General features: G+C 40.2%; 1 protein-coding gene across 1 annotated transcript in view; it reads left to right on the plus strand.

Moving 5' to 3' along the window:
• LOC139736221 (polypeptide N-acetylgalactosaminyltransferase 2-like) overlaps window positions 1-13421 on the plus strand; it is a 111854-nt gene that overhangs the window by 95439 nt on the left and 2994 nt on the right. Inside the window, exons 9-12 of the mRNA XM_071646955.1 lie at window positions 1359-1485; window positions 9562-9654; window positions 10690-10773; window positions 12327-12453. Of these exons, the coding sequence (XP_071503056.1) occupies window positions 1359-1485; window positions 9562-9654; window positions 10690-10773; window positions 12327-12453 (431 nt within the window). The remainder of the gene's footprint in view (window positions 1-1358; window positions 1486-9561; window positions 9655-10689; window positions 10774-12326; window positions 12454-13421) is intronic.

Consider the following 13421-nt stretch of genomic DNA (forward strand, 5'->3'; position numbering starts at 1 on the left):
TCTGCACAGTCACTGCTGAAGGAGAAGACTACTTGAGTGTATGATGTCACATGCGTACAACGATATAAGGAAAATATTAAGAGAATTTCACAAAATTTTACTTTTTGAAAAAAAGTGCACATTTCCTCGACTCGTCATTGACGTATGTTAAGGGTAATATCATTTCCCTTGCCTTCTGAAAGAGGGAAGTCAAGTGTTCTTTTATTACGCGAGAAAAGTGAAAATATCTTGAATTGTCCTTATATTTCCTTCATATCTTTGTACTCATGTGACATTACAAGCTGTAGTAGTCTTCTCATCCAGCAGTGACCATGCAGAAACTTCAAAAATTCATAACTTTTAAACGGATTATCTGATTTTCCTCAAACTCTTGCTGATGTGTTCTATTAAAGTTGCTGCATTCACTCAATCCACGTGTCTATAAAGGTGAACTTGTCTTTTAAAGGGAGTGCAACAAGGAGGGGAGAAGGAGGAGAAGGTGGAGGATGTTTCAGTGATATGCAACGCCATCAAGAGGATGGAGGAAAGGGTTATGACTCTCTTGGCAGTGAACTTTTTTTTTCCAGTCTTTATCAGGCTTCTTCACACACACCCCCCAAAGTTTATGGTTTTCAAAAATCAATTTTCACGACACGATTGATTTCTGTGTGTAGACACTGACACACACACAAAGCCATCTATCAGGATGCAAAAATCCATCCATATTATTGGTTTTTTTTTATGACTTACCTCACACTTTAATGATATAAGAATTAACCTTCTATACAGACTGCAGATGTAGCAGTCCAGTTGTTGACAGGATGTTTGTAGACAATAACACCTCCGGTGTAGACCAGAAGTGTTAGCTCCATGGTGTAAACAGTGCGATACCAATTTGTACATACCGCCCTGATGGAAAAAATGACAAGAACAACATAATACAAAAATGCATCAAACTTGTTTGGCTCCCAATCATCATAATGAGCGTGCCTTCATAATTTAAAACAATTGCATTCCTTCCATCTCAAATATGCATGCCAGAGTGAGCTATGGATCTGCCAACTTTCTGATACAGCTAATATAACTTAACGAGATGACTATTTTCTTTCTCTCTCTCTCTCTCTCTTTTTGCCTTATTAAGTCAATAATTATCTTTTCCAGACCGTCTACCATGCTCAGCAAATGAAGACGTCTAACCTATAAGTCCTCTCTTCAAATGCGATGTGTATTATTAATATTGTCAAGAGGATGATGTTGATGATAGTATTTATTTTTATCAGAAGCATTTACTGTCATCAGCAACATCTGAACCATCTGAATCATCATTATCATCATTGTCACTATTCGTTCACTCATTCAATGTATTTGTCTCCCCCCAGAAATTTCTTTCCGAGTGTGGCAGTGCGGGGGCAGCCTCGAGATCATCCCCTGCAGCCGGGTGGGGCATGTCTTCCGAAAACAGCATCCATACACCTTCCCAGGGGGCAGCGGCAATGTGTTTGCGAGGTAAGCCGCACGGGGAATGCACCCACAAAACAACTCCCACTGTGGTATCTCAAGAGCTGTGTGCTATCCAGACCCTTAGCTCAAAACAGAAAAGACTTCAGGACGAATGTGAGCTGTGGTGACGTCATAACTTGTCATTTAAAGTTGATTAATTTATGTGTTTATTTCTGTAGTAGTATTTAGTGGTATTAAAAGTGAGTAGCAGCAGTTGTAGTATTAGCGTGCAGAGTAGCATTATGAATAGAGCTGCTTGCTTTTCATAGGCCTACTCTTAATAAAATACATGGTCGATGAATTTATATAATACAGATTCTGATATCATGAATACTGAATGATTTGATTGATTATGTGTGTATGGGATGAGTGAACACGCAGTTCATTAGCTAATTGATTCGCTGTTGTAAGCAACGACAAAAAAAGGAGACAGATTAAGGGGAAAAAAGAGAAATAACTACACAACATAACATTCATGTAACATGGCATTTGATTTTGCTAAGGCAAATTGCTTCCCCATTGTTTACATGACTCATGTTTTGTTTGTTTGGGGTTTTTTTGGGGTGGGGTTTGTTTTGTTTTGTTTTGTTTTTTGTTTTTTCACTGCAGCAGCAGTCCCTTGCCTGAAACGTACAAAAATAATTTTCAATTCGCTCGCGATCACATTTCACATTTCCACATGAAATTTGTGGATGAGTTTGCTGCTAGTGCGGAATACATGCATCATTGTGAACACCTTCCCAGTCTGTCATCGTATACCAGATTCAGCCGAGAGCAATAATGTCGTACTCTTGGGGTAGTGCCGTGGCTGATGCCTGCTATCATTTGACCCTAGAAATCTTTTCTGCCACGTTTAGTAATGTATGAAGCTTGAGGAACAATAAACACGAGACTGGGTTCCCCCCCCCCCCCCCCCCCCCCCGGAAAAAAAAAGAAAAAAAAAAAAAACTCTCTTCTCGTGAAATATCCACAGAACTCATTTTGATTTCCTCTTACTCTCTCATCGATCATGCCTGCATTATATTTTGCCCAGTTGTTGTTTCTTACACTTGACAAGAGAATCCATCAGTACAAACGATGAAAATCCAAGATTGCAGTATCTTTCTGCTTTGAAAAGCACTCAAAATTTAGCACATACTACACTGCCAGAGACTCATATTGCAATAGATTAAGATTCTATTGTTTCAGTCTATAAAAACCATGAAAAGCAAAAATTATTTTCCAGTATCATAAGCATTTTTTTCACTTTGACTAGCCTTTTTATTTTCTCTCAAATATAAATATGCCGTGACTGTTGATGATGTCGGTATGTGGTAATTTGCCTGCATTTACAAGAATATATATCTCATCTCACAATGCTATGTGTGCATATTAGTTTGGGCATTCATAAGCACATCCAAGGCTGTTTTCACATGTACCGAGAATGAGTAATTTGAATCGCGATTCTAATGATGTATCAATACAATCATGATGAGAAGAATCATGATTCAAATGACGCATTTTGGCCTAGTGTATGCAAACTGGAATTACAGAGGGTAGTTTGGGTTGTAATTCTACAGGGTGTCTCTAAAAAAAGTAAACCCAACTTCAATGGCAAATTTTCAGAAAACTATAAAATATTTGCACATTATTTTTTCATGGTTAGATAGTCCAATAAGTCCTCTATCCAATGATACCACGTAGGTTATGTAACTCTCATGCATGACTGAGCATGATTCAACTTAGTGAATGGGTGTGAAATCATCACTGTGGCAAGTTCCGTGATCAGCATACTTTTTCACATTGTACCAGATGGCTCTTTTTGTTGGAGGCTGCCTGTCGGGGAACTGCACCCGTAAAGCCTCTTGAACTTCCACGAAACTTCTTGTTTCCTGTTATCGAGTTACCAGGAATACTCTCTGCTCAACTGTACCATGTTTGGAAAGCATGTGAAGTGTGAATGTGTCAGGAGCAACCTTTGCTGAAGTTGTTATGTAATCATAGGCCTAACATGTGACAAAAATTTAACTTCAAATATGCCCTGAATGCATGACAATAGCAAGAAATAACTTGCCACAGTGATGATTTCACACCCATTTACTAAGTTGAATCATGCTCAGTCATGCATGAGAATTACATAACCTACGTGGTATCATTGGATAGAGGACTTATGAAACTATCTAACCATGAAAAAATAATGTGCAAATATTTTATAGTTTTCTGAAAATTTGCTGTTGAAGTTGGGTTTACTTTTTTTAGAGACACACTGTAGTAGTGAGTTCAGTGACAGTCCATAGGTGTTTTCCAATCACGATTTTCCAGAATTACTGAACAAAATAGTCATGTGTACGGATTGGCCTCCAATCATGTTTTGGGGGGCAAAGTTTACAGTGACCTGTCAACCACTTCCGCAGAAAAACTGTACTCGTGAAATCCCCACACTGCAGTCAAAGCATGTGCTGCATGCCGCTTAAAGTCGGACAATCGTCATCCCCAATGGTACGTAAACTCCCGAACGGCCGAAGTTTGTTGCATGCAATTGCGCAATGCCAGACTCGGTGCTATATCCATAAACGTCTGGGACAGTGCTGCCACTGAGACACGTGTGTGTGTGTGTGCATGTGTGTGTACGCATCATATACAAACATTGTGACCGCGAGCTGCAGTGATTGGAGGAGAGAGGCCAGAAAACGCGTGGCTCTTTTGGCCTCTCTTCATGCGCATGGGCACTGAGAGTGTGCGTCCATTCGGAAGCTCTCGTGGCTCAGACAGCCATTTTGGGTCAGGAGATATGTAGTCTAGAGTGCTGTTCGCTGACCCATTGAGCCAGCAATATTCTCATTCGTGTCACTACATTTGATACAGAATGGGGGAGGCAGCGTGTTGCATTCGTCTCCATGCCGCACAAACCACTCGCAACGATTATAAGGCTTTAAGAGTGATTGATGGGAACTTGCAAAGAAGCCACACCTCCTCACCTTACTCTAAAATTAAAACTGGAAAAGCCGTTAAACCTGTCTCAGTCGTGTGTATGAATGATGATTGTAATCCTAATTGTAATTTAGTGGTGCAATTTTGTTCCTCGACCGGTGTGAAAATGGCCTTAGTCGGCTACACGATTATGATGATGAATGGGGATACATGGTAATCCTTCCTGATAGACAAAAGAGATAGGTTTACATCTCAGCTGAAACAAGCCGACTCCTCAATCCATCAACTGAATTGCACAGGGCTCTGAAGAGGTCTGTGAAGAGGTTTTGAAAAGTGTCTTTGCTGAGCTTGTATTGTGCCACGTTTTGGCACAAATTTCCATTACTGCTACAGAGCTTCGGACACCACCCACTGTATTACTGTAAAAGTGGATATATCCGCGTGACTAATTTTTCGCGTTCGGCGGGGTTAAAAGAGTTTCGCGCGTTTTTAATACCGCGGAATCAAGACACTAACTACTGGAACATAATACAATGTAATGGCAAGCAAAACTATTCGCGTATTTTTATTTTCACGGCAGTTTTCTGGTTGCGCGAAATGCGCGAAAATTTCAACACCGCGAAAATTTCCACTTTAAAGTACCCTGCCATTCTTCAGTCTGATATATTTTTGTAATTTGTTAGCCACTGGGAAAGTAAATATACCAGGTAGTCCATTTTAAAAAAATACCAAAGCTAACTGCATATTGTGCATTCTTGAGGTATTTTGCATGCTACCAGTGGCAGTCAATAGTATACATCTGTTTGAGTAGTAACCGTTGGTGAGTTTGCTGCATAAGATTTTATTGGTAGCTTGGAATAGCAGTGCTGCTGTAGAATTGATATTTTGTAAAAGTGGATATTTTCGCGCTCAGCAGGGAAAGAAGAGTTTCGCGTGCTTTTAATTCCGTGGAATCAAGACATCAATTACTTGTACATAAGGCAAGCAAAAATATGTACGTGCTTTTATTTTCATGCTAGTTTTTGGTTGCGCAAAATGTGCGAAAATTTCAACACCATGAAAATTTCCACTTTTACAGTATTTGTCCCTTGGTGAGAATTCTCTTCTCCTGCCTCCATTATTTGCAAGGGGGCAGATAGAATTTTACGGGTATGGACTGTGACCACTCTCAAGCAGACACGCTAATGCCCCAGTCACATAGACATCCCGGATCACCCCGGACCACCTGGGATCTGATCCGGGGAGAGATCCGTGTTGACGCCGGGAGGCCAACACAGCAACTTTTGGAGGTCAAAAACATCCGGCGTCATCTGGGGATTGCCGTGTTGGCAGAGCAATCCGGGGTGGTCCGTGTGGCTGCCGTGTAGCTGCCGTGTTGATCCGTGTAGATGCCGTGTTTGTCCGTGTAGACGCCGCGCTCTTCCGGCCTTATCCATGTAGCTGCCGTGTTGATACCGTGTGTACAATCATACCAAAATCCCGGATCTCCCCGGATCTCCCTGGACGTCCCCGGATCTCCCCGGATCACCGTGTAGATCCTTGAGCATCCGTGTTTATATGTGACTGGGGCATTAGCAGTTATGACATCTGAAAAGGAAGTTGTGCCCAGCCTGCATGCTAAGGACTGTTGTGAGGATACTGATGTTTAGCACCGGCATGAATTATCATACATGGAGAGACGGTTTCAGAAATTTCATTTACCATTTCCACTGGAAGGGCACTAGCATCATTTTTTATTTCTTTTTCTTTTTCTTTCTTGTCTTTCATACCCCGACTACTCCTTGAGCTTCTCTGGCTACTCAGTTTTATATAGGATGGCAAAGGTACACCCTATAAACTGGAGTAGGAGGGTTTCTGATGGAGGCTTACATCCTGGTAGCACACAGTGAAGGGTTTCAGACTAGGAATATTCTTGTTTATGATTGCACAGTTTTAACAAGCTTTTTTTTTTTCAGAGAGAGAGACACAGGAGTGTTTCAAATGCTAGCGCAAACCGCCAATGATATTGCGTAAAATGAAACTGTCGGAAGCCACGTTGCCTGTCAATCAAACTGGCAGCTCCCAGTACACATGCGTGCAAGAGTCTGTACGAACACGCGTGCACCACACAAACATACCCCAGAGTGCGTGCTTTACTGGCAGAAGTGATACGGAAATCAAGCCTAGCTCTGCCTCCTCCAATGTACTTTAGAGGTCAAGCGATTCAGATTTCAGACTTGCACCCAGAATCGATTGGAAAACACGGCCAGACCACGCTTTGCCAAATGTAATTAGGGGAACCAATTGGGAGGAGCATCTATGGTTCAATGTGCTTCCAAACTGATGAAAATAACCTCATTATCTTGGAGCCCATTTCTGAACGTGATTTTAAACAATTGCGTCTGTAAGTCTGAAATCACTCAGTGTTTCCGTGCAGACCCACAGGTGCCTCCTGCTGCAATGCAGCCTTCTCCAGGGGGGGAACAAGCCTCTCAGTGTACTTTCATTCCAGCAGACATTCTGCTGTATGCCTGCCAGTTTCCATTGTTTGCGTTGACAGTCGCAAAATGGCATGCCCTCATGTGCAGGGGGTCATAGGTCATATTCGCTGAGGCACTGTGGGTGCAGATGGAGAACTGCAGATTAACTCATCGATCTGAAACGTGCTAGCCTTCTATTCCAAGACTTTCAAATTGTCTTGATTAAGTTATAAATCAAGCTGCATTCTCTCTCACCCCCCCCCCCAATCCAAATTGGCAATTGGAAATCAGTAGATCATCACAATTTTGACATTACTCCCTGAGTGATATGGCTGCTGTAGAGATTGCCTTTAGCCTGAGCCTCGGATTGTTGCACGATTGATGGATGATTCATCTCCTTGCCTGCACATCAGGGTATTTCTGCATTAGACCTTCATCATAACTTTGTAAATGAGTCTCTGAAGGGGCATGCCATATATCATCAGCTGTTATGTTTAGCAAAGCTCTCGGTTATACCTCTTTACTCTCTACATAGTTCTCATAATGTATTAAAAACCACAAACATTCACACCCTGAAACTTTTGCATATTGGAGCTGACGGCATTTTTCGCAGCATAAGACTTTCACGAATTTGCGACTGGCATTTAGTGCGTTGTGTACAGACAAAAACTTTTGTGAGCATTTTATTCCCGCCTATCTTGGCTCCTTGCAAAATTTGCAGAGATTTCATGCGCGTGAATCCTTCTGGTTTTACAGTATTGCCTGTGTGTCCGCTCGAGAAGAACACGCTTCACTTTAGTGCTTCACCACGACAAGTTTCTCACCCTGTGTCTCCATTTGCTCTTTCGATGAATACATGTGATTTGTAGTTTAAAGGCATAATTTACAATTTGCAGATGAAACAAAAACCCAGCGTTAGTGCTTCCAAATAGTTCTAAAATGTGAGTTAGGGATTGAAACAACCGAAGTAAAAATTTGAATCCATATAATCGATGTTAAGTATTGTTAAATACACAAAATGTGAACAATAGTGATAAGAATGCTTCCAGACTAAACCGTCTACAGTTATGGTTTATTGAGAAAAATATTGATATCTCCTTATATTTTAGGCTTTATTGCAAAAATTTCATGTGGTAGGATGTTTTGTGATACAACAGACCTACACACATCCATCAAATGTGATTTTTTTTAAACATTTTTAACATCATTGCTCCCAAAGATAAACTGGACCTTTAAGGTTTGAAAATTGTATTCAGGGTGTCCACAAGGGGTTTGAGCATGTTGCTGCACCATCCTCAAATTCTTGTGCAATATCCTCAAAAGTCAGCAATTAAGCATGCTATGCAACATCTTCAAGAATTGATAACAAGTTCAACATAAAATGTAATAAGACATGTGAAAAGCATGTGCCAAACTTGAGAAAAGTAAAACTACTGTCCTTAGAAAATTTGTAGGCAAACCTCAAGAGAGAGCATCGAATGGAATAAGTCGTGAAATATTGTGCACTATGTGCCCATGAGTTTCCTCAATATTCTCACATTCAGAGCTTGCAGCATGCTAAAATTTTAAGATGTGGACCATTCTGGGCATTATAAGATAGCTAATGGTAGAAATGTTTCTCCAAAACAGAGTAACGTGTCACAGTACTGTGGCGTACAGATTTTCCATTTTGCCCATGTTTTCATGTCACCTCCCTTACACTTTGCTTCTTGCATAAATGTTGAAAGAAGTAGGCAGGCAGATGATCACCAAAAAGTCGCTAAAATATGACCAAAGTAGTGACTCATATAAGAAACAAATTTCAGGTGTTTCTGAAATTATTGGTCATGATAGTATCCCACATATAGTTTACCCCAAATTCCTCTTCAAGAACCTGCTTTTAGATAACATTATCAAAACAGCTACATAAAAACATCCATTGCACCCAGACTCTTATCACGTACAGCTGTATGGATATACAAATTTCTAAACTTGGACATTGTATTTTTGAAAGAAAAACCAGTTATTGCCACCTCTGAAGTACTATAAGTCTTCAGCAACTATAATTTATTTCTATTCCTCTGAATTAGGAGTGTGATAGGGCACCAGCTCAATATCTGAAGTATTATGATGTCATATTTGTGTCATATTTGTGTCGTTTCCATGACAGTCGTATTCATATTGACTTTTTTTCTCTCATTTTCATTTCAAAGTGTAGGTCTCAAGATCAAATGAGGATATATACATTCAAAAGATATCTAAATTTGTTTGCTCTATGATATTTTCACTATTCATTCATCATTTATAGGCCTTAGAAAAAAAAAATCAGGAAACCTGCCAGATCATCAGTGAGTTACTTAAATCTTGAAGATATATGTCATGCCCACCATTTTCTCTCACTTTATATGTTTTTCTCTACAAGAGTACCATTTTGACGTCGAAGAAAATGTACTCATTGTAGACATGAACTCAATCTCTTTTGATAGCAATACAAATATTAGGATTCATGCATATGATGCTACAGACACCATGCATTTGTTTGCTCATATGTCAAAAGAGAAAATAAGTAAAATCACCAGAGGGCACTTAAAACATGAAGTCACTTCTAGCCATATGAAGGCGCTTTCGTGAGAGATGATATATGGTAGCAACTGTGATATTTAACTCTGTCAAAGTGCTCTGTGCGATGCATTGCAGTGATAAATGTGTTTGTACTTTTCATTTACATGTGCAGGAACACGAGAAGAGCCGCTGAAGTGTGGATGGACGAATTTAGAGAATTTTATTATGCTGCCGTGCCTTCTGCCAGAAATGTACCTTATGGAAAGTAAGACCCTCTGCGCTGAATGTCAGCAATAATTGGAAGTGTGCCCTTCGATGTATGAAGAGGCTCGTAATTGTCATAAATTACAGTAATTGCCAATAATTGCAATTATCATGGCAACGAGTATCACATATGCTGACAGCTGACTGGATACTAATTAGACTGTTTGCAAGGCAGGCAGCCTCTGCTCCTGTATCTCTGTCAGTTGCAGTGGCTGTGTAACATAAAATGAGATCTAGATTTGGGACAACTATTTTAAATTCCTCATTGCGATCGGTTAAGCTTCATAAGATGTTGTGTCTAGGCTTTTATCAGTTATCAGAACTATGTGTGAGTAATGAAGTCATTGAGTTTGCACACTTTCTCATCGATGTAGCTCAACTTGAAATCACGACTTCATATTAAAGACATTAGATAATCAGACATGCTTGGTGTTCTACTATCATTGCTGATTTTGTATGTGCATACTTTGTACTTATGTGTAGATCTTTATATGTTTTTTTCTAGTGATATGATCAACACAAAAGTTCCTTTTATTGACAAATTTGTGATAACTGAGAGAAAAGTGCTCACTTCTTTTAACCTTATAGTATCCATTTCTTGATGTGATTTGAAGACAGATTTGTATGTCTCTTTCTCAGTGTGTTGGGGAATTGTTTTTAGTGTTACCAGTTGCACTATCAAGATGGTGATCCAAATGCTTACAGCCTATTGCTTTTTACCTAGCTACCGCTAAATGATAGCTGCTTACTTCTGTACGCAAAAACATGGCTCAGGTATATTTGTCAGCCTTTAGTGACAGAAAGGCATTCAGTCTTCACTCTGTTCTAGGAGGAGCGAATGCCTGTCTGCTGCTCCGCCGTCAATAATCCATTCTTGATGCTATTTTTACCCCCCAATCAGGCTGGTTCTGGAGGAGAGAGGTGACAATTTAAGTCAATATCTTCCATCGAACTCGATTCAAGAGTCCGTGATTGCGATCACTATTTTTTTTTTCTTTCTTCTCTCGCTTTCTCTCTGTCTTTCTTTCCTTCACAGTATCCAAGGTAGACTGGAGCTGAGAGAAAGGCTGAGGTGCAAGCCTTTCAAGTGGTACCTTGAAAACGTTTATCCAGAATTAAGGTGAGGACCCCCAAACCGCGAAGAAATTGATGCCGTTGGATTGGGGTGAGGGGCGAAGGGAGATGGAGGGGGAGGTGAATGGGGATTACTTTCATATTTTGATGTAGGCAGAGTCTAAGCATCTTCATTGCCAATGCTTTTTTCAATTACAAATTAGATTTTGCTTTGCTTGAATGCTCTGCATGTGTGTGTGTGTGTGGGGGGGGGGGGGGGGGTTGGGGAGAGATTTGATGCTGTTCTAGTGCACCTGTAAAAGCATTCCATCATCTGCAAATCTACCAAGAACTTCAACAATTATTTTACATGACAAAAAAAAGGGGGGGAAAAAGAGAAAGAACACAAAATCCTTTACAAAATTTTGGTTGAAGAGGTGAAGCATCCGAGTTCCGTTGATTCTCTTCAGTGACGTGTGAGTCTGTGCAAATGTGCAGACTCTTGGGCACTGCATATAATCAATGGGGTAGTGTCTGCCTTGAGGGCAAGTTGTGGGTGAGGATGAGTTGCTAATCTTTCACCCAGATCTGTTTGACCTGACTTCAGTTCTAACAACAATGTGGTGCCAGTGACTGAAAACAACAACAACAACAACAACAACAACAAAGCATAAGAAATAACATGATTCTAAGCACGACTTTGTCAGGTATCAGCTACCTGCAAGTGTGGGCCGTTTGATAAATGTTGTTTTTGATGCACTTGTTTATGATCACTGGTAATAGTAGTATTTTGCTGTGGTAATTTGTGCTTGTGATGAAAGCACGCACCAAAAACATTTCCTCAATCGAACCCCTGTGTATGATCGTAAGAAACAAAGGAATCATTGTCTTTGTATATCATTGCCTTAGTCTCCTCAAGCATCTGTTATTTACTGTATGCTGTAAAAGGATGGATGTTTGCAAATTTTGGGAGAACCATGATTTGCGAAATAAGAATGCACGCAAAGTTCTTGTCTGCACTATATGTTTTGAATGCCAGTGGCAATTCGTTGAAATTTCATTCCACAAAAAAAGGCTGTTGGCTCCAATTTGCAAAAAAAAATCATAATATCTGGCTGTGCAGTAACAAAAGGGTTGAATTTAGAATGCTGATGTCTTATTATGACTGTGAATTGAACAGTATCATCTCATGAGAAGTCAGTATATCTTGAATAAAAGTTGCCAATTTTGGCTCAGAACCTCCTCCCAGCCCCCATACCCTGTAATGTTTTGCTAGAGACAATTAGGTTGTCACCCGTGCAGGTAGAAGAAACCTTGTGTCAATCACAGGCACATCACATCAAGGAAGCTAGCTGTCACACAATTAGACTTTCACTTTGTTGTTTTTGTCTTGTTTGTTTTTTCCTTTCTGTGAAGTTTTGATACAGACCAAAGTGGTGCCACTGTAATATTTGTGGTGGCGTCTACGTGAACCGGCGAGGCAGTGCCCAAGGGCTAACATAATAAGTGAAGCTACATCTCCCCCCCCCCCCCCCCCAACAAAATAAAAAAATCTTCCTTGATGACTTATGTTTTTCTTTCATTTGTTTTATTTCCTTCTTCTTCACTGTTGCTTCCCAGAGTCCCCGATAAGCAGGATGTAGCGTTTGGCTCCATTCAGCAAGGTGCAATGTGTATGGACACATTAGGCCACGTACACCAGGGCACGCTAGGACTCTACGAGTGCCACAACAGCGGGGGAAATCAGGTAAGCTAAGAGGGGTCAATGCACTCTCGGGGATAATCTCAGAGCTAATCCTGCTCATTATGCCTTACATAACCAGCTAGCAAGATGGCTGTGCTCAAAGAACATAATCATAGTCATGATAGACTACAGAGAAATGAAGAACACAGGTCAATTATAGATCTCATCCGTCGTTTGTTACATAAGGTGGTTCGATGATTTATTTCAGTCATATTTCTGTCACATTTGCAGTCTGGAGCCTGACAAATCTTTTCTCGTCAGCAGCCTTTTGAAGTGTTTAGTATACGTCTCTTATGGATTAATTGTGAGGGCAATATTGTTGCGACATTGCTTTGTCATTTATATTATTTCTGTTCTTGTTAATTCATGGCTGTCTAGACAGACTTGTGCTCGTCATAATTTATGAACAATATGTTGTACATTCTTTAGGCAGCCTATAAGCTAATCGTACATGTCTATGAGTCATGAATGACTTGAGACTGAAAAGTAAAGTTGGTGACTGCAAAGAGTGCTGAGTCATTCAGAGTTAAAGTCAACCCAAGAATGCTCACCAGGGGATAATCTAAGCACATTTTACTTAACCAGATATTGCACGATTATTAAAGACAGGGCAATGACCCTGACAAGAATTTTTGTTTTTGTTTTTTTTGTCTTTGTTTTTTGTGAATGGCGTATTATGACTCATTCATTGTAATGCTTCATTCTTCATGTAGATTAGATGCCATAAGTCTTTAACGTTTAGGGAGGTGGATTTCAGATTTGCCTGATAATTATGATAAAATGTTGTATGCCTATAACATTTGGGGAAGTGGATTTCAGATAAGTCTCATAAAATGACATGTTGTATGGCTGCAGCATTGGGAAAAAGGGAATTTCAGATTAGCCTCATATAATTTAATGTTGTATGCCTGTCATAGTCAGACTGGGAGAAGTGAGTTTCAAATTGGCATCAAATAAGGTGATGTTGTATG

This window comes from Diadema antillarum, unplaced genomic scaffold (assembly GCF_040938485.1).
Source record: "Diadema antillarum isolate AM-2024a unplaced genomic scaffold, OU_Dant_1.0 seq00000633_RagTag, whole genome shotgun sequence".
Classification (NCBI taxonomy): Eukaryota; Metazoa; Echinodermata; class Echinoidea; order Diadematoida; family Diadematidae; genus Diadema; species Diadema antillarum.